Source organism: Nelumbo nucifera, chromosome 1, assembly GCF_055504915.1.
Source record: "Nelumbo nucifera cultivar China Antique chromosome 1, China Antique-T2T, whole genome shotgun sequence".
NCBI lineage: Eukaryota > Viridiplantae > Streptophyta > Magnoliopsida > Proteales > Nelumbonaceae > Nelumbo > Nelumbo nucifera.
The window spans coordinates 112153009-112175764 of NC_142649.1; the positions used below are offsets into that span (position 1 = coordinate 112153009).

At 36.2% G+C, this 22756-nt stretch overlaps 1 protein-coding gene across 5 annotated transcripts; it reads left to right on the forward strand.

The window, feature by feature from the left end:
* Positions 1 to 589: 589 nt before the first annotated feature.
* LOC104587410 (ABC transporter A family member 8-like) lies at positions 590 to 22064 on the forward strand. Of its 5 annotated transcripts, none has more exons than XM_088892495.1 (18): positions 590 to 738; positions 4899 to 5283; positions 5548 to 5627; positions 5731 to 5875; positions 5999 to 6130; positions 6207 to 6325; positions 14882 to 15040; positions 15607 to 15769; positions 15859 to 15984; positions 16597 to 16674; positions 16760 to 17124; positions 17652 to 17852; positions 18009 to 18118; positions 19442 to 19526; positions 19622 to 19750; positions 20082 to 20187; positions 20773 to 20861; positions 21593 to 22064. In XM_088892495.1, exons 1-18 carry the CDS (start codon positions 625 to 627, stop codon positions 21902 to 21904), a joined length of 2898 nt encoding a protein of 965 aa, XP_088748621.1. In that variant the 5' UTR covers positions 590 to 624; the 3' UTR covers positions 21905 to 22064. The 5 variants fall into 5 exon arrangements, with proteins under 5 accessions (XP_088748621.1, XP_088748620.1, XP_088748626.1 ...); XM_088892494.1 differs by having other exon boundaries at positions 607 to 738; positions 16591 to 16674; XM_088892500.1 differs by having other exon boundaries at positions 608 to 738; positions 5999 to 6118; positions 16591 to 16674.
* Positions 22065 to 22756: the final 692 nt, after the last annotated feature.

Below are 22756 nucleotides of genomic sequence, written 5' to 3' on the forward strand. Positions count from 1 at the left end.
CCAGATACCATGCTCTCTGAGTGTTTTGCATGTTCCCGATCCATCTGGGCTCTCATTTAATAATGTTTTCTCTAAGAGTAGCTCATCAACCAAAATATCAGCCTTCTCAAACGGTCCCTTAGTTCCTAGTTCAGTAAAGAGAATCCCAATTTCAATATATATATATATATATATATTGATATTCCACTTGGAATGAATATGCATGACAGATGCATACATATGAATGAGAACGAAGGCAAACGGATGAATTGTAGTTACTAGTTAGTTGTTGTATGTTTCATTAGTTTCTCTCTCCTCACCAACACAGCACCTTAGTTTAATCAGTGTCCCCGGCCCAAACCAGCTGGACTACTACTGAACCAGATGGATGGTTGAACCCGTGACTGCTATTCCTCTTTAATTATGTGATCGTTCTTACAGCGCCTGAAAGGTCTATCGATTTAACTAGCCGGTTGTTCAGTACAACGGTGATCCAGTAAGTTTACCATTTTTTTAATTTCAACAATATTGTTTTAAATTGCATGTCAGCATGCCTATAAAAAATGTAATTAACTTCTCTCTCTCTCTCTCCTCTTATATATAGATGTGCGAGTACGTGAATCAAAACAAAGCGGATAGAAAAAAATGGCCGCATCGTCGTCTTCCTCCTCCTCCTCCTCCTCCTCCACCATCAGTATAGGCGTCGCCTCCTTCTCTACTCAAGTAAATGCATATTTCAGGAAAAATGTCATGTTTCAGGTGCAACTCTCTCTCTAGCTCTCCTCTCCCTCTCTCTCTCTCTCACACACTCTGAATATATATATATATATATATATATATATATATATATACACACGTATGATGATCTTCCTTTCACCTTCCAATAGAAGCAGAAAGTACAGAGGGTCTTCATTTTCTTACATCGTCGTTGATTTTTTGTTAGAGTTACTTTTTGCTTTTATTGTTCGAAACACTAAAGTTGTTAATTAATCAAGGCTCTGATGAGTGGCGTGCGTTATAGATATAGTCTGTAATGTCTATAGAAGTATATTACATCAGTTTTAAATTATTTACCATCCATTAAAGATGTAATTTTATCAGAGAGAGAGAGATGTTTTTGGTACCATTAATTGTCGTTCATGTGTGGGAGGCAGTTTGTAGAATTGACGTTTCTTGCTTCAGGAGATGAAGTTTTATCATTCTAGCTAGCTGATCAAGTGACTCTAACAACATATATATATATCACCAAAAAATAACCTAAATTTCTTCAAGCGTTGTGTTCCCGGCCAATTCTTAATAACAAAATCAAATAGCTAAGGCAGTTGCGAAACTGAGGAGCCAATATAAGTTCTTAACTGAAAAGCATACAATAATACCCCCTACAGCTACAAGGTTAACATTCCGTTGATGAAATTGACCGCGACTATTTTGTATTTCACTGCTGTTGATTTAAGAGAGAGATGCTAGTTAATTGGTAGAAAAGTAGGGATCAGTGATCTTCTAAGTTTACCAAAAAAATAAAAAGCAACCACCAGAGATTATCAGAGACCTCTTGAATCCTGATTTTCGGCTCTGTTTGTCTGACTGCAAATTTGAGTCAGAACCAGACTTTGCACCCGGTTCAAATGTGCATTTATTTGTTCATAACTATAATTTGCACTCTTGCCTGATATTAAATCTCCCCTTTCTTTTCCCAAATTGATTGAAAATTTGTGCCACGTACTTTTACCTTGGTTCTCCCTCATATAAGGTGGGGACTACATTGATTTACTTCCTATTTCACTCTTTCCAAATGGGTCCAGATCTGTTCCTCACAAAGGGCTCATCACACCAACCTCACAATAGACGATGGGATATTCTGTGAGGTCAGTGTGAGGTGCATTACGTGAGGAGCAAATCCGGATTCCTCCCAAACAAATAACTTCACTCTCTTTCATGTAAAGTGAGGACCGAGGACCATGTCATTTAATATCCCTCTTTACAAACAAACCGAAGTAAAAACCTAGAGCAAAAGTACACAGCCCATTTACACTCCTATGATTTCACACTGGTGCAAAAGAAACTCGCATGCAAACAAACAGAAACAGGGCCTTAATGATATTACTTTTAAACGTTTTCTTATTTCTACTTGAAATCCAACTTTTCTTTTTTTTTTTTTTCTTGAAAGCCGAGGAAATTCAAATTGTCTTATGGTTGGATAACCATGTCTTAATGTATGAAATTTAAAAACTAACAAAAGATATTGAGGCCCTGGCAATTGGAGACCTTAACTAGTTTTCTATATCTATCAAAAAAAAAAAACTAGTTTTCAAGCTCTGAGCAAAGCAGTAATTTAATTTGGTTTCGTTTTGTTCAAGTAAACTATGAAGATGGCTTCCAAGAAATTGAGGTCAACTATGAAGGTAAGAAAACATTGGTATTTGGGTAGCTTAAGTAAAGTTCTCTTTTCTTTCTTTTTTTAATTTGGTTTTGTTTCCTAAACCAAAGCACGATGACTAATGTAAACTTAGAGGGTCAACAGCAACGTACATGAAACTATGGGTGTCAATTGGACCGGATGTGGTCCAAATCAGATGCAGTCCGATGTGAGTCTATTATAAATGGATGAGGTCTAATTCAATTCAATGAATATTTTGGACCATCCAGTTTGTTCAAATTTGTTTTAATTTATATTGGTTTCAATTCAAACCCAGTTCATTGATATCTATATTCTAATATTATATCAATGGACTAGATGTTGACTTAATCCAACCCAATCTAATATAAATTTATTACAGATGAACCAGGTCCAATCCAATAAGTCTTATTGGTCCGTCCAATCTATCCAAATTAATTTTAGATTGAATGGAGTCCAATCTAAAACCGGTCCATTGACACCCTTACATGAAACCCTGCAAACACCCTTACTTCTGATATGCAGTTGCCATCCATGCCTGCAACAGTAAATCCTAATTTGCAGTGAAAGAATAGCATTAGATTCATCCAATTTGGTTCTTGGGTTCTTAATTTGCCTCAGTTTTATGGATTTTTTCATAAGTAAATATATAAATAAAAGAATTAATTTAATGGTAAATCCCACCATTTGAACCTAAAATTAATCTTTCATCTTATATTATACCATGTATTATATTTCCATATAAATAGTTAGGCAAAAGTTGTTTGTTCTTTTAATTATATGATGGTGGGGTTACGAATATAATCCTGAAGTGATAATAGTTTATTAATTAAAGATTATCATCATCATCATCATTATTATTATTATTATTATTATTATTATTATTATTATTATTATTATTATTATTATTATTATTAATGTAAATGCGTATGTATATATATATGTATGTATCTATTATCCGTTAGTATATAGCATTCTCAATTTTCTATTCTGATAAATCCATAAGGGCTCTGGATCAATCTCCCCTGAATTTTATAAATGTATAGTTAGTTGGTATTCATCAAAATTCACCGGAGAGTTTTTTCAAAAGAAAATTCACCAGGGAGGGGTTGACCGGTCAAACCTCTTCCGCCATCATACTTGGCTGGTTATCCATCAAATGGAATTTCTATGCCAAGCTTGGCCCAGCAATGGTGTCTCTAAATACCAGGCCCAAACCAAGCCCATTCTTAACAGTCAGACTATCCAAGCCTTTTCCGTTAATTAAATCTCTCTCTCTCTCTGACAAGTAATCCCTCAGCCTCAATTTGAGTTCTCGTGCGCGGGTGATTTTATCGAAAAATGGAGCTAGTTATCTATATTAACATTATCGAATCGAAATCAATTCCGTTAATATATAGATTGTTTTTCCCCCATTCATTAGTGCTTTAAATTCTTGGCTTCTTAATGTATATGCTTAGGCTTTAATGTCTGAAACTGGTAATCAAGGACTATAGGGAACTCCGTAACCTGCATGAAGGTCTTCGTTTTTTTGGTGGATGAGTGCTTCACTGCTTCTTTTTGTGTCAATGTGGCAATTTATTTCATACTGGTTCATTGGATGACATGAATAGTAAGGACTAAGGATAGTTTCAACTTTCAATTGACAAGATGTTGCGAGAAGGCACTCAACGCTTCAAGATGCTTCATCTACGTCTGGTTGCAGATATGATGTTTGCTTTAATTACCTTGAAGTAATAATAGAAAAATAGTTTCTATTTAGTTGGCCTTAGGAGATTTCCCGTGCTGATACAGAGCAAACATATGTCCTTAACGTACATCTTGCAGGTTAGACCCTCATAAGTATGATGATATCCAGGAAAAATGGTCCATTTCGAATAGGTGTTCGATAGAAGAACAACGTAGCTTTTTGCTACTGCATGTTTGCCGTCTGCGGCATCAGGCCATTGAAGGAAACGCCCCTGTAATTCAACAAGTGAAGTGGGAGCATCCCTCAGTTTACCAGTATTTTTGTCAAGGCTATAGAAATATTTTACTCAGTTATTTTTGTCTCAGTAATGTACTTTTTCCTAGTATGCAGCACTCCTGTGGCATTCTATAAAAGTATAAAGATTATTTTTTTTTTGTTGGCCCGGTACATGGAAGTCATAGAACAAGTGCTTGCTTTCTTTGAACGATGCAGTTAGTATTCTGTAATTATTACAATATCCAATATGTGGATCACCCATAATCGATTAGTCGTGGTTCAGATCGATGATCTTGTCACAAGGTTGCTGAATCTCCAATGAATTTGTTAAACAACTAATTTACATGCTTATTTCTCTAAGTGCCATTCCAGAATGAAACCTAAAGATTGCTTATTGATATTACTTGTTGGGGTGTGGTTTGCTTATAGGTGAATCCAGATTGATGCTTATTTGGTCTGCTTATGTTGTAGAAACGTGAACGGCATAATAGACTGGCTATTCTATTTCTGATAAACTAAAAGTATTGTTTTTTCTTTTTTTCTTTCTTTTTTTTGCAGAAACGGAATATTAAATTGAATGTAACTCTGATCACATTCCCAGTTTTCCTATGTTTGCTGATGGTTTTAATACAATTGGTGATCAATTCTCAACTAGATAACCCCAGGTATCGTTGTGGATGTAAGTGCATCCCCACTAACTCCAATGGAAGTGCCTGCAAGATGGTTTGTGGGTTGGAGTTCTCTACCTACAAGCAAGCTAGTGCTTGTCCTCTACCAAGACCAGAAAAATGGCCTGCTTTATTGCAAGTGCCAGATTCTTCCTACCGAGCTGTCCAAACAGATGTCCACACATTCACAGGCTTACCAGGGGAATTTTGCTTGAAAACATATTCTTGCCCAGTGACTTCACTCTTCACCGGACGAAACAGAAGTGTTGCAGAGAGTATGTTACATTTGACTTATTATTCCCTTGTTAGTTTTAGAATATTAATTGATAGTCGGGCTTGTTCAACCAAATTGATCTTTTTGCCTTAGAAAATATCTCATTGTTTGGATGTTGTGTCCATCATGGTGAGTTTGTTCCAAGATGATGTGTGCTACATCCATGGACACAAGAATAGAGGAGGCAGAACGTCCTAACTTCTCTACAAATCCAAGAATTTCTTTGTTTGAATTTTAGGCAATCATAATGCTTCGAGTGTTGCAGGTCTTGTCAAGAGGGTTGAACTAGATGCATTTACTGAGGAATCCACCAATGCATTGGACTTGGCTTCTCTGTCTTATATTGTATTTTCCTTTCCATGCTAGCAAGAACAACGTTCTTTGTACATGTTTTATAATTCATGTGTAGTATATTTATTTGATTTCTCGGTATGAATAATTGTGTTAGGGAACAAAGAGCACCCCTGGAACGACCAACTTCATAGAACGTGCACTTCTGACCAATTCTTCTTTAAATATTCTCCTACCTCGCTGCCCAGAGAACTTCAGCTACACCATCCCTGTAACTGTAGGCAGTGCTACATTCCGACATGGTACATTGACTTAACTAAATTATTTTGAGAAGAAAACATAAATTTTGGCATCAGTTATGTAACAGAGCCTACGGTGCTCCTTTCCTTTTTTCTTTTTATTTTATTTCTAATCTTTGAATACAGATATTGACTGCATTGAGAGCTTCCACTTATGGCGGGAGAACTCATCAATTATCAACAGAGAACTATTTGAAGGTTACCGGCATGGAAATTCTGCAAAAAAAATCCATGAAATCCTTGGGGGTGTGTTTGTTAGTATGTTTCAACAACTACTTTCTATGCTCATATTAGGATTTGGAATATAGCTCTGAGTATTTTGCATTTGATGCAGCTTATGATTTCTTGAACACAAGTAAAGTTAACTTCAATGTGAGCTTTTGGTATAATTCCACATATGGCAATTTGGTTACTATTCCACGCTTGTTGCGAATACCACGATCTCTTAACATGGTATGTATTTTATCTTCTTAATTTTTAATAATATGTTTTATATTTTGAAGTGACTTGTGTCTGATGTGAAGAAAAGAAAACTACATAACCGGCAATTTTCTTCCTGCTTGATATTTAAATTTCTATAAATGCATGACTAAGTAGTTTCTTCTCCATTTTCAGCATTGCATCCAATGCTGAATCATTTTTTCTTTTAATTGCTTTCACTCATGTTGAAAGTTTCACTGTATATATCATCAAATATGAAGAATACTGAAACTTTGTTCTTATTGGAAGGAGTACAAATACAAATATGTACAGTACAAATACATACAAATAATACAGAATGTAAGGTTTTACACTACATATTTGTATCTGTACTCCTTCCAAACTGAGCTAAGGCTCAGTTCAGGAAGAGTGCATAAACAAATACGTTCGGTGCAAAACCTTGTATAAAGTATTTTAAGACCTTATATTCGTACTGTACATATTTGTATTTGCATTCTTCCCAAATTGAGCTTACTTTGTTTGCTTGTAGCGCAAATCTGAACCCAGTACAAATTTTGTATTTGGTTCACTTTTGCATCTGTGTTTGTAACTAAGATTTGTACTCCTACCTGATAGGCTGGTACAAATATATATATATATATATATATATATATATGTCTCATTTGCACTCACTAGAAGTGCAAATTTTGTATTTTGTATCTCAAAAACTGATGCAAAATTTGTATCACCTTTCTCCTACAACTATTTTTCATATAAAGTGGGGACCACATTATCTGGCTTCTTATCTCATTCCCAAACAAATAGCCCTCCTCTTACCTTCTTCTCTTTCATATAAGATGGGTCCACATCATTTTACTCTGTATTTTACTTCTCACAAACAAATAAAACAAATACAAATCTGAAGCAAAAGTAGTGAACCTTGGAGATTAGCCCACTACCTGTTGGAAGCTAGAGACCTGTCTGCATCCAGACCCATTTTGTTTAGATGGAGTCCCAGGGAGTTTAATGCTATTGAGGATAGATGGATTAGCAAAAATTGGTGCTTTTAGACCTCTTTGGTATGATTTCAGCTCTTCCAGACTAATTGTGGAGTTATTGCTTTTTGTAGACTGTTTTGCCTTTGAGCAGTCTGGTCTTAAGTTTAAATCCTCTTATGTACATCTTTTTCCTTGATAAATTATGTACATTTTTACTCTCTTTAATACAATCTCAGTTGCTTCGATAAAAAAAAAAAGGAAAAAAAAACTGAAGCAAAAGTAAACCAGGTTTTACACTCAGCCTATTTGCACTTATTTACACTAATGCAAATGAAATTTGCACTGCAAACAAAGTAACAAACTGATCCTAAGGCTGTGTTTGTTTGCAATGCAAATCTGATCCAGATACAAATTTTGTACCCAGTTCAGTTTTGTATCCATTTGTTTGTAACTATGAGTTGCACTCTTACCTTATGTAAAATTTGCACTGTCTCATTTGCATCCATTAGAAGTGCAAATTTTGCATCTGAAAACTGATGAAATTTGCACAACTTCCCCCATACCTTAATTCTCTCTCATACAAAGTGAGGACCACATACCACACCAATTTGCTTCCTAACTTACTCTGCCCAATTAAATAACCTTCTGCTTTATTTCTCTTTCATATAAATTGGGGACCACATCATTTTACTTCTTCCGTACAAAAAAAAAGACAAGGTTAAACCTGAATCAAAAGTAATCCAGGATTTACACTCAGTCCATGTGCACTCCTAGGAATTTACACCAATGCAAATGAATTTGCTCTGCAGCCAAATGGAGCCTAAGGACCCTCTAGGTCTTCTTACAAAGAACAAGATGGAAAATGAAAGAAAACTCCTAAGGGGATCCATTTGGTTCATGGTAGCTTCCTATAATACCTCTCTATTCTAAGATTGATGTTAAAAGGGGTTATAAGTTGTTTTTTCTTAATGTTTTTATTTCTGCTAGTGTCGCAGGGGTACTATTGTAATTCCCCTCCCTTCCTCTTTGAGCTCTCAAATTTCTCTTCTCTCCTCTCCCTTCTTCTCTTCTCTCTTCTCTTCACTTCAGTTTCTGGACAAGATGGTATCAGAGCGGGTTCATCTGACCTGAAAGGAGATCGAGTCCTCTGTCTTCTTCCTCATCATGCTGCTGATTTTTTTTTTTTCTGAAGAACCAAGGTATTTTTTTGGGACAGATATCAGAAGCTTGGTTCTCCTCCTTTTTATTTTTTATTTTTTACCTGATCGTATATCAGGACAGACCCAAAAAAAGGGGAAAACCAATCGGATGTGAGGTGATCAGCGCCTGCACCTTCCTTTTTTGCAGGATCAAGTGATCCTTGTAGTGGTTGTAGGTCAGAGGTGACCTGTATGTGCTGCAACATCAGCTTTGTGGAGTGTGTAGGTCGGAGATGACTTGTGTGTGCTGTGACAGAAGTGCAGTGGGTTTGTGGGTTGGTGATGACCTGTAGGTGCTGCAACAACAGTAAAATTGTTTTTTTCTGGGTGATTGAAGCACTGTGGTCAATCTAGAAGGTGGCTGCCTGCAGTTTTTCCTGGTGCAGATTTTTTTTTTTCCAGAAATAACATAGTGTGCAAAAAGGAAAATAAGTTGGACAGGTTGGACTGTTTTTTGTTTGGTGAAGATTCAAAAACTTCTAGTGTGATCTAAACCAGCTATCATGAATAGTGAAGACTCAGCCACCTCTAGTGTTTCATCAATGTAAAATGGACTGAGTGGGGGTATGGATTTATCCTTCCCTATGGCTATCATACTTCTTGATGGCCTAAATTACTTAGAATGGTCGAAGGGGATCAGGCTATACATTACTGCAAGGGGAAAAATAGGCTATATAAATGGAAGAATTAAAGAACCTAATTCTGGGAGTGCTGAGCATGACAAATGGAACCAAGAGAATAGCACGGTAATGTCATGGCTCTTAGTGTTTATGCAACCTCAAGTGAGAAGAAATTTTATGTGGGCTGAAACAGCTTATGAGATTTGGGAACAAGCCAAGTCAACCTATTCTGAATTGAGACACTATGCATAGATCTATCAGTTACAGGCAAAATCCTCTACTTGCAAATAGGGGGAGAGGAGTCTCTCTGTGTACTACTCAGACTTGTCTTCCATTTGGAAAGAGTTGGATCACTATCAGAATGTAGATTGGAAGTGTGATGAAGATGTGAAAGCATACAAGTCTCTTGTTTCTCGACAGAGGGTCTTTGCCTTCCTCCTTGGCTTGAACCCTATATATGAATCCATTAGAGTGTAGATCCTTGGAAGAAAGGATCTCCCTTCTGTTCAAGAAGTATATGCTCTAGTACAGTCAGAGGAAAGTAGAAGAAATCTGATGAATAATTCTGAGGGAGATGCAGTTGTGTTGGTAGCAAAAGGAAGTGTTGTTACAAGTGGGGGAAATCCTTTTAAGAAGGGAGACTCTCAAAAAAGGGTGGATGAAAAAGAAATTATGGTGCACCCATTGCCAGGAGCCTCGCCACACTCGTGATACATGTTGGGACCTTCATCGGAAGCCGAAATGGGCTCATGAATTGAGTAAGAAATAGGGTTCAGATCTAAATAAGAAGTTAGGACAGCAAGGTTCAAGAAAATTCACTACAAAAAACATGGCTACTCAAGAGAACCAGCCCCCTATTGCAGTTCAGACATGCACCACTGGTTCTGACCCTAGGGAAGATATCATTAATTCTTTCCGTGATCATTTAGAACTTTATGGTAGGGCAATTCGCCAAATGGATGCCCCTCCTTCATCAACTTCATATGCGTCTACATTAGGTAATTCTGCCACAACTCTCCATGTATTGTCTCATTCCTCTGACTCTCATTGGACAATTGATTCTAGAGCGTCAAAACATATGATTGGTAAGTCTACCTACTTTCAGACCTACCATCTTCTCTCTAGAAGAGACAAAGTGAGACTAGCTGATTATTCATTCTCTACCATAGCTAGTCAAGGAACTATTTATCTTCCTTTTGGTCCTACCCTTTCTAATGTTTTACATGTTCCCCAATTCCCTATTAATTTGTTTTCTATTAGTAGTATAGCCAATTCTTTAAAATGTTCAGTAACCTTCTTCCCTTCTTATTGTGTAATTCAGGATTTGGACTCGGGGAAGATGATTGGTAGAGGGCGTATGGTGGATGGTGTCTACTTGCTAGAAAATAAGGCTGGCCTTGTAGTCACAGAGTCTAAGAGTTGGTCTATTAAGAGTCAAGCCTATTTATGGCACAGTCATCTTGGTCATTTATCCTTTGATTCCTTAAACATTGTGTTTCTAGAGTTGTTTAAGTCGGTGTCAGTGTCAGAGTTGATATGTCAAACTTGTCAATTGAGTAAACATTGTAGAACTCATTTTTCTTCAAAGAATAATAAATCTGAATTTCCTTTTCATATTGTTCACTATGATGTGTGGGGCCCAGTTACTTTACCATCTGAAAGTGGCTACAAGTATTTTATTACATTTATTGCTGATATTCTAGGTACACATGGGTATATCCCATGCGAACTAGGGATGAAGTACCAAAAATTATCAAAGATTTCCAAAGAATGGTTTTCACCCAATTTCAAACCGAAATCCAAATCTTCTAATCTGATAATGCAAAAGAATACTTCCATAATGATTTTACGGGGTTCTTTACTTCACGTGGATCACTCCACCGTATCTCTTGTGCCCGAACACCACAACAAAATAGTGTTGTTGAAAGAAAGAACCGCCATCTTCTTGAAGTAGCTTGGTAATTATTAATTCATATGAATGTTCCCAAACATTTTTGGCTTGAAGCTATCCTTTGTGCTACCTATCTCATTAACCACATGCCCTCTTGGTGGTTAGAGTACAAAGCCCCACATCAACTTTTGTTTCCCAAGGTTCCTCTTTTGTCTATTCCTCTCCATGTTTTTGCTTGTTGTTGCTTTGTTCAAAACTTGTCACCCACTCGTGGGAAATTGGATCCTCATGCTATTCCTTGCATATTCTTGTAGTACCCTACAAATCAAAAGGGGTACGGGTACTTTGATCCTGTCTCTTGGAAATATCATGTTTCCATGGATGTCTCCTTATTTGAGAGTGAACATTTTTTTCCTGTTTCTCCTCAAGGGGAGTGTAGGCATGAGGACAAATAGGTTCAAAATCCACCTCTTCCTCAAATTCAGCTCCCCCCTCTACCTGATCCTCCTCCCTTCCGTGTTTTTTGTCGTCGTCATAAAGGCCAACCAAGTTCAAGAGCTGTGGAGCATCTAGAAGTTGTACCACCAATGCCATCAAATTCTCTAGGGATAGATCCTACCCAGCCAGGTACCCTAGTTCCCATTGATATTTCTAACCCTATTGCTATTGATACCTCCAGTGCTGATGATCTTAACCTTCCTATTTTTCACCAGAAGGGTGTTGGATCTTGCACCCCATTTCCCATTTCGGACATTCCTCTCTTCCATTGATAGTGTTCCTACTCCTAAGAATGTGGCAGAAGCTCTCTCAGTGCCTGAGTTGATAGATGCAATGAAGGAAGAAATTAATGCATTACATAAAAATGGTACTTGGGAATTAGTGGATCTTCCTAAGGGAAAAGAACCATTTGGATGTAAATGGGTATTTACAATGAAACATAGGGCTAATGGCACAGTGGAAAGGTATAAAGCTCGTCTAGTGGCAAAAGGATTCACTCAAGTGTATGGGGTGGATTATGCAGAAACTTTTGCACTAGTTGCTAAGATAAACTCCATTAGGGTTCTCTTCTCTTTAGCTGCTAACTTTGATTGGGACCTTCACCAATTGGACATCAAGAATGCATTTCTAAATGGTGATTTAGAAGAAGAGGTGTACATGGTACAACCCCCTGGTTTCCGGGCTCAAGGTAATGAACAAAAGGTATGCAGGTTAAAAATGTCATTATATAGCTTAAAACAATCACCAAGAGCTTGGTTCAGTAGATTCCAGGTAGCTATACAACAAAAGGGCTACAAGCAATGTTAATTTGATCATACATTGTTTGTGAAAACAAGGGAAGGGAAAATTGCAGCCCTAATAGTGTATGTTGATGATATAGTTATCATTGATGATTGGAAAGATGAAATTCAAAGATTGAAGGGATTTCTTGCTACTCAGTTTGAGGTGAAAGATCTCGATCCTTTGAGATGCTTCCTTAGAATTGAAGTTGCCCGCTCACAAAAGAGTATCTTCATTTCTCAGAGAAAGTATGTCCTAGATCTACTATAGGATACAGAAAAATTGGGAGTGAAACTTGTTGATTCTCCTATTGATCCTAATCACAAATTAAGTGATTGCCTAGGTGAATTCATCAAAGATGTGAAGAAATTTCAGAGGCTCGTAGGAAGACTACTATATCTCTCCATGACTCAGCCAGACATTGCTTATGCAGTGGGTGTTCTTAGTCAATTCATGCATGCTCCTAAGACCACCCACCTTAAAGCTGTTGAAAGAATTCTCAAATATCTTAAGAAATTCCCAGGTGTAGGTTTATTGTTCCAAAAGCATGGATATTTGAAGGTTGAAGTGTATACCGATGCAGATTGGCCAGGATCACTAGAAGATAGGAAAGTCTACCAATGGTTATTGTACCTTTGTGGGAGAAAACCTAGTCACTTGGAGAAGCAAAAAGCAAAATGTGGTGGTTAGATCTAGTGCTGAAGCTGAATATAGAGCAATGTCTCATGGAGTGGGTGAAATAATGTGGTTAAAAAATCTATTGAGTGAACTAGGATTTATAGTTGATGGACCTATGACTTTATATTGTGACAACAAGGCAGCCATAAACATTGCTGCTAACCTAGTACTGCATGATAGAACCAAGCACATTGAGGTAGACAAGCATTTTACAAGAGAAAAGGTTGTCAAAGGGGAAGTGTGCACCCCCTATGTCAGGTCCGAAGATCAACTTGCAGACATCTTCACAAAAGGGCTACATCATTTGTGGCACAACGATCTGTGACAAGTTGGGCATGATTGACATCTATGTCCCAACTTGAGGGGGAGTGCTAAAAGGGGTTATAAGTTGTTTTTTCTTTATGTTTTTATTTCTGTTGGTGTTGCAGGGGTACTATTGTAATTCCTCTCTCTTTATGTTATGTTTAGTCACCCTAATATAAGTACTAAAAAGCTGACGCCACCAGCACCTCTTTGAGCTCTCAAATCTCTCTTCTCTCCTCTCCCTTCCTCTCTTCTCTCTTCTCTTCACTTCAGTTTTTGGACAAGAATTGACAATTAGGAGCCCAAAAGTCTATGGAAGTAGCCCCAAAATAAAGCCCTGGGCTTCTATCTGAACTTGTGGTATTAGTGCCATGAATCCACTACAAAGTATGCTGAATGCAAAACTTTTAAACTCATATAGGAACACAGGATATGTTAGCAGCTATTATAGCTGTACACCTGCAATGCCTTCCTTACATTTGTGAGACAGGATATTATCCAATAGAGCATTGGATACTGAATGGACACTACTGCATGGCATGAAGACTTCCATATATGTCAATGGTAAGTTTTAACAGATCATACTTCACAAATTTTATTTGATGTCAGAAGTCAATTAAATTTGGCAAGTATTGTCCTATTGAAAAATGATACTTATCTTAAATATAGAGGCGTGGTATAATCATATTATATGGGGATGCCCCTACTTGTAACCATTAATGGATGTCAAGAAATGAATAGTTGTATTCCTATTCCCATGTCCATATCTGGGCATTCTAGTATGATAGATGTTGTTAGGACCCATTGAATTGGCATTCTTTTGCAACACTAGAAAATTTGGTATTGTTAAGCTGGATACAACTGGGGTATTAGGGGCTTAGAGGCTTCACTCTAAGTATAATGTATCTTAGTTTATCAAGATGGTATTTGCCTTTTATTATTTCTTCTGCAATCTCTTTGTTCTTTATAAAAACATCTTCAAAATCCAGACATCAATATGGGTATGTTTAAATTGCTTATTTGAAATGTAAGCCTGCAGGTTTCATCATGTCAAATCTTTGGCTTCCACATTTTGTTGATGTGACATGGTTATGGAAATTTTTTGAAGTGTTTTGGTTGCCTAACTTTAAACTAAGACTTTTGATAAATAGCACTGTCTCATCTTCATTTATGTAAAATATGCATAATACATGTCAAACAAGCATTTTAAGTTTGATAATTCAATATCATTTAGCACAGAAGCACTATTCTTTTATATACACTTATCATCTTCCCTTTTTCTATTTCTATTTCTTTTGGTCCATTACAACCCGGGTGACCACAGTTCAGATATTGGAAACAGCCTCTCTGTGTATCTGCAGGGCTGCGCAAGTCTGTTCCTCCCCAGATCCTGCATTGGCTGCCTTATTCATGTAGCATCTAACATTTTGTTATTATCTGTCTATATTGGTTGCTCTGGTACTTCATCATAATCTTTACCCTAATGCTTATTCTAGTTTTCCTGTATTAATTAACTACCTCCTTTCTCATTGTGATATGTTATAGCACTAGAATTTGATTTTAGATTCTGTCAGTCCTTTTACTGAAAGAACCTATTCTTTTCCTTTTATGTTTCCATGCAGATTTCAAATGCATTTCTTCGACATTTTCAAGATAGCCGCATGCACATTCTTCTTAGTTTTGTAAAAGAAATGCCAAAGCCAGGAACAAGGATGAGACTTGACTTGTCTTATGTTCTTTCTCCACTTCTCTTTGCATGGGTCATCCAGTTACTATTCCCTGTATGTTTGGACTTCTTTTGTATTCTCACCTTGTTTATGAATATTTGCTAGGATTTAGATATACATGCTTGCAGAGGAGTTGCTCTATACATCTGTTTTCCTTAATTCTCAGGCAACTAATCTTTCCTTGGATGTTAAAATCTAATTGATAATGCATTTGTGTTGACTATGGTTGAGTTTGGTTTAATTCAAATAACTCCTAAGATGCATCAATTAGAAAAATTGTATCCCTAACTGTGCAAACTGTGCAAACTGACCATTTTCATTTTATCTAAATTTTAATTGTATCTATAACTTGTGAGCTTGAATACTTAAATGCCTTGGGGATTATTATTTCTTCTTTATTATATCAGAGACTATATTTACTTGGAATTGGATTTTTGGTATTCTAGGAAGAAACTGATAATTGATTAATTCATTTGAGATTTTTTGTTTGTTTGAATTTCATGTTTGGAAAAGTATGTTCTTATGAATTAAGTTGATAAATCACTTCTGATCCATTTTATCAGCCTTAGTATGATTATGGGGGTCCTATAATGATTTGACTACTTTATGGTATTGTGTAGGTTTTTTTCGTTTATTTGGTTAACGAAAAGCAGCACAGGCTGAGGATTATGATGAAAATGCATGGACTTGGAGATGGGCCTTATTGGTTGAATACTTATGGATATTTTCTTGTAATATCAATCACTTATATGATTTGGTTTGCCATCATTGGGTCCATTATAGGTAGGATATGCTTTCAAACATTGAACTTTGGCTCACCTGGGTTATAGGCCCTCTCTTATAGCAAAACTCTTATTCTTGCTTTTTCACAGGTTTGGAGATTTTCCTGTTGAATAATTATTCCATCCAGCTTGTATTCTATTTAGTTTATTTGAATTTACAGATTGCACTTGCTTTTCTAGCGGCAACTGGGTTCTCAGAAGTTGAAACAGCTAGAGGTATACCCAACTTCATCCCTCTCTTTCTTCCCTTTTAGCTACATATGATTTCAAAAGGTTTAAATAAGAGATTTCCATGATGCTTCCTTAATTCTATAAAGAAAAGACATCTAATGATATGTTAGTTGTGGTAACTTCCTTCAAAGGGTTATAAAGTCAGATTGGTTGAGAAGTAATAGGAGGATTTTAACTGTTTTGTCTGCAGTTAAATTTGATAACCAACAAAAGCATAGGAATATATAAGGTGGTCATTATAGATTTCCATGATTTACCTAGATGACTTAGGTTATACAAGGTTGCCATTTTATGTGAAGAGCTATTCTCTTTTTTGGACATGAGATGAAGTGGTAAGAAATGATTTGATGGCCCATAGTATAACAATGGACAGGGAACTGAACAGGGTGGAATGGCAGAACAGGATTCATGTAGCTGGCCCCATATGGCGGGACAAGGCTTGTAGTTAAGGTGATTTGGCAATGATCCATGATGATGATTAGTTTGGCTGAGTTACATCCTGGAACATGGCCAGCACCATCAGCATCACTCATTCTTATTAATAAATTTTGGATTTTAAGCAGCTTTGTAACCTAGGTGCCTTCTGTGCAGTTGCAGGCTATATGTATGTCTTTGGATCTGGACTTCTGGGTGCCTTCCTTTTCAAATCTTACATTGAAGACGCAACATTTTCAAGTACGTTCCAGAGGACTATATGTGGGATTACAAATTTTAATTCAAACTTCCAAAAGATTTTTCTCTTAGAGTCTTACTATTTTAGGGTGGCAGCTGATGTTTATGGAGCTGATGCCTGGATTTTCTTTGTACCGGGTTTTATATGAGCTTTCACAGTCTTCATTAGCAGGACATCACCTAGGAACTCATGGCATGAAGTGGGAAGACCTAAGAAACCCAAATAATGGCATGTGGGGCACTTTGATCATTATGACTTTGGAATGGTGGGGCTTGCTTGTTGTCTCTTACCTCATGGATCAAGTGATATCTTCAGGAAGTGGGATAGCCAGACATCCTCTATTTTTCTTGAGGAGCTTTTGGAAAGGAGATACACAGCTACCTACAATTTCAAGCTTCAAAGAGAAATCAATTGTAATTGTCAATTTGGAAAATCCTGACATCTCCGAAGAGGTAAATCTATTGTGGCAAGCATAATGGCCTATTTGACATTTTGTTTAGATGCAATTCTGGGGATATTCTAGTTATACTTGTTATTAATAGAACGACATGAAACCTGAGCATCAATGTACTCAATATACTGAATTCTGATTAGAGCATATACCTGATGATTTGGACCATCCACTAGGTGGTACACTTATTGTGTTTCAGTTAGCCAATGTAATTTTAGTAATGATTCCAGTTTATCTACTTGACCATTCACACTTAAAATACTGGCTACCTAAAGTAGTGGAACCACTTAAACAGTTAGCAAGTTCAACCATTTATCCTTCATGATGAAATTTAATTACTGCTGATCTATTTGATGGGTCAGGATTAATTATTATGCTACTGTTTGTTTTATGATTTTAGATTTATGGGTTAATTTCTGCTGTTATGTTATTATTATGCCTAAGATGTATTTGAAAGCTTTTCTGTAATAAACAGGAAAAACAATGACAATATCTGATCTTACATTTTAGTTTTTTTTCCCTTTGTAGAGATATATAGTTCAACAGCTAATGAAGGAACCAAATGGAAGTTATCCAATTTTTTGCCATAACTTGAAGAAAGTTTACATGGGAGAAGATGGAAACTCAAGGAAGCACGCAGTCCAAAGTCTGTCTCTTGCTGTTCCTCAAGGGGAATGCTTTGGTTTGCTTGGCCCTAATGGTTCCGGAAAGACCACTTTTATTAATATGGTCAGTACTTTAATACCTTCAAACTCCTGAGCGAACAATGCTTTGAAATTTGTTTGATGGTGCAATTTATCTTATGTGCTGCATTCACTATATGTTGAAGTAGAATATTTGCTCTCCATGTATATTGAACCATTATATGGATTATGTGCCTTACAGGTCACTGGTTTTCTGCCTCCGACATCTGGTGCTGTATTCATTGATCATATGGATATCATATCAAATATGGAGCATATTTACACAAGAATAGCAATTTGCCCACAGAAGGAGTATGAGATTTTCCCCCATAATTTAGATATTTTCTTTTATATGGAGTTGTATCTTACTGCATAAAAGCTGACAAACATTTCATAAATATAATTAGATATAAAGGGACATATTCATGAGAATGTGGATTTATCTGAGAGCAGCCACTGTGCAAAAAAATGCCTAAAGTTAGGCATGTATCCAGTCCACCCCCCCAAGACCCGGGATGGCCAGGATCACCATTGGGTAATGGCCCTTTAGGCTATCTTGGTTCGAAGGAAAAGATAGGGAAAGGAAGGAAAAAGTAGGGAAACCCATACAAACCCTTGTATTGGAGTGGCGAAACAAAAAACAAAATGTTGTGGCTGGGTCCCGTGCTAAATCTGAGTACTGGGCAATGTCTCATGGAATGGCTGAGATCATGTGGATAAAGAACTAATTGAGTGAGCTAGGGTTTACAGTTGATAATCCCATATCCTTATATTGTGATAACAAGGCTGCTATCAACATTGCAGCCAATCCTGTTATTCATGATAGAACCAAGCATATTGAGGTAGATAAGCACTATATCAGGGATAAGCTTGTTAGCGGAGAAGTGTGTACTCCCTATGTCAGTTCACTAAGGGCTTACATCACTTGCGGCATAATGATTTGTGTGACAAGTTGAGCATGATTGACATCTATGTCCCAACTTGATGGGGATTGGGGAGTGTTAAGATGCTCTAATATTTTTATATTTAGGCTCAGTTTGGAAGGAGTACAAATACAAGTATGTACAGTACAAATGCATACAAAATAGTACAAAATACATAGTTTTGCACTCTACATATTTGTATTTATACTCTTTCCAAACTAAGCCTTAGTGCCTCATGCATGCGCACTGTTGTAATTTCTCCTTTATTTTTGATTGCCCTAGTATATATACTACTTCCAGCACCACCAGCATGCATTTCCTCTCATTCTTCTCTTCTCCACTCATTCTTCTCTTCTTTTCTTCTTTCTACTGATTTTTCCCAGAACAATAGTCTTCATGATAAATATATATAGGAAAATCAAGGTTAAATGACTTAGAAAATTTTCATATCAGTATCCTTCTTTGGATAAGTTTTGGCAATTAGGAATTGATTAGCTGTATGAATCTCCAATAGGATTGAGCATTTACATCACCAAAAGCAGCATATTTTCTGCTTCAAACTAGGTGTCTAACAATATGATCATCTTTTTCCTTAAATATCTATCTTTTTCTTCTGTGATTTTTTTTTTCATTTCTCTTATTTTAATAGGTTGTATGACCATGAATGTGTTTTCTTTTCTTTATTTTCCTTTAATATTAGCATTTACTGCAGCTTGCTTTGGGAGACTTTATCTGGAAGGGAGCATCTCTTGTTCTATGGTAGACTGAGAAACCTGAAAGGCAAATTGTTGCATGATGTAAGTTGGCTTATGTACAGTTGTTTTTCAGATCATATATCTATTGGGAGACATAAAAACGAAAAATTGTTGGCTTTGCATTTTGAGTATTACAGGCAGTTGATGAATCATTGAGAAGCATGAATCTCCATGACAGTAACATAGGTGACCAACTTGTCGGAAGATACAGTGGTGGAATGAAGCGAAGGCTCAGTGTTGCAATTTCCCTTATTGGATATACACAGGTATGTATGGAAAATACTGAGCAATTTAGTATATTGACTATTTATAGATTGTTTGGTATTCTTAGGTAGAGGGTTTAAGAATCAGAGTATCAGGACAAGTGCATGATTACAAGGGATGAACTTTAGGAGAAAGAGATCTCAATACTAGATAATGGTGATCATCCAATCATGTTGATCCTTCATCTTGGAGTTCTCATAATGGGATCATCCAATGATGGTTCCTTTATTCTGTGCATGTTCACATATCCTAATATTGCAATTATGAACTTGACTTTCATTTATATTACTACCTTCCATTCATCATCTTTAATATGGCAAATCTTTTCTGCAGGTTGTTTTTTTGGATGAGCCCACAACTGGCTTGGATCCACAGTCAAGAAATATTGTCTGGGGTGCTGTAAAACGAGCAAAGGCAGACCGTGCTATTATTCTTACAAGTAAGCCTTTTATTTGCTTATCAAATAACCAAAGCTAAGTGTGGTTTAAAAAGATAATCAGAAAATTGCCTTGTTTTGGGTTCTATTTTATTTACTTTTATGCAAATTCTCATTTTTTGTTTTCTTTTATCAATAACAAAGACAAAGAATTATCCAAAATAAAAAGGATACAAAGCTAAAGATACTTTGAATCACAATTTGGGCCTCAGGGTACAAGAAAAGAGTTTTTGAGATTTTTTTACTCCAACTTGGAAATTTAATCTTCCATATTCCTAGAAAATGGCAATAATTTGCTCTATGGCCTAAAGTAGTTTTTTCTAAAGATATCAAAGTGGTTGTTGAGGGGCCATTGTTTGGTGTAGCAGTAAAATCTTGAGATGACAAGCAATGCGGGTTTGAATCTAAGACTTTGTGAAAAATGCCAGAGGTTATATCTGTATCCAGTCCACCCCTCCCAAGACCTCGGATGGCTGTGACCAACATTGGATAGTGGCCTTTTATACTAAAGTGGTTCTTTGGATACTGAACTTTCTTCCAATGAATTAAGGTAGCTTTCTAATGCAATGAATTGACATGAATGAACAGCACACTCGATGGAGGAAGCAGAGTTTCTCTGTGATCGCATAGGAATCCTTGTAAATGGCAATTTACAGTGTCTTGGAAGCTCAAGGGAGGTAAGCTATCTCTTGAAAATGGATTTAGTTGAGGTTTTGATCTTGATAATTATCCGCCTCTACAGTTGTTTTAATGGCTATTATTTTATATTGGTTAAAGTTAATATTACTATAGTAATAAAAGCATCATTTAAACATTGCAATTGTTCATAATGTAAGTTTTATTTTCATTTATAAAGTAAATGTGTATGACCCAAAACCATTAATATTGTCTTTTATTAGAATCACAATTATCAAATATCAAGAAAAATATTTTTTATAATAAAGTATTCAAGTCATCCATAATAAGCAAGACTTTTCTTTTGGTATTTCAATTGTGATTTTTATTGTATTTTTAATTCTTGTCAAGATCTGATTCCTCCTTTTTTTGCAGTAATCTTTTTTTATCATAATTTTATAGATGATTGCAGTTCTCAATAACCAACTTCTTAATTCTTCTATAAATGGAACATCCATATTTATGGTGCCCTTTCAAAAAATTCAATGGCCTAGATTATCTGTTAAATCATAGTATGCACATGCTTTTTGATTGTGCCATTTGATGCCTCCATGCTTGGGGATCCTTGCTATATTCTTTTCAGGCTCTCCAATTTTGGGCCTGGGAGTTTTTCTGTATATGGTCCAGTTGAGTTGGACCTACAAGTCTCAGATGTGGGCGCCTAGTAAACTCCTTTGTTTCTTAAGGGTTATTTTCTCAAATTGATTTTTTTTTCTTCTTTTTGGTCCTGCAGCTTAAATCAAGATTTGGAGGATCATATGTGCTTACAATATCAGTGGATCCCATTCATGAGAAGGATGTTAGCTCCATGGTTAATAGTCTTTCTCCAAATGCAATGAAAATCTACAACATAGGTGGAACACAAAAGTTTCTTCTGCCCAAGCAAGATGTTAGGATTTTCCAAGTGTTTCAGGCTGTTCAAAACTTTAAGAGAGAGGCCAGTGTTCATGCATTTGGGTTTTCTGATGCATCTCTAGAGGATGTCTTCCTTAATGTTGTTCAAAAGGCATCTAGTCGAAGAGTTCCTTCGAATTTAAGACATTAGTTGAAGTTTTTGGTCACTAGCAATTTTTGTTGGTTAATAGAGGAGCATTAACATAGCCTTGGTTTCAGCTGCTTTGATTTTTTTAATAAATTATGAAGTTTAGTCTTATCAAGCACTCGGTAAAATCTAAAGCATCAAATAAATGGATTACATATAAATGTAAGAGCGGTCTAATATTGATCAATAGGCAGAATGTTAGCGGTGTTGTACTTTAAGATTCAATATCTCTAAAAAATCTAAATCTGTTTGTCATATTGAATTTTCTTTTTGGTAGGATTGTCATATTGAATTTAGGACATTGACTTGTTTTGGATCCAACGTTTAAAATATCGACATACACTATACGAAAAAAAAATTGCATATCGTGTTCAAACAGTGGATGTTTAATTTTTCTTTTTTATTTTTTTTCAGCTTGATCATCGACAGAAGGCTACTGAAGATGACTTCTAACATCTGAAACAATCAAAACCCCATCTCTCAGTATTTGACCTCCGATTCTGATTCAATACGCACAATACAATGCGATACATATTTGTACTTTGAACCTTGGTTTGATCATTGGGTCATTGGTTGAGTTGTTCAACTACTAAATTGTTTAAATAAAAATGTCAAAGCATTTAATAGATCAAAAGAATAGCAAGGAATAAGAAATACAAACTAAGAAATTCATTCATACAAATGCTCAAAATACAAACTAAGAAATTACAAGGAATAAGAAAAGCCAAAACAAGGTGACCTAGAAACAAACATAATCCATCACCATGCATCAAACCATAATTGTTGATCCAGAAGATAGTATATGGAGCACTGGGAGAGGAAATTCATGAGAGCTATACAAATAGCACAAACGTC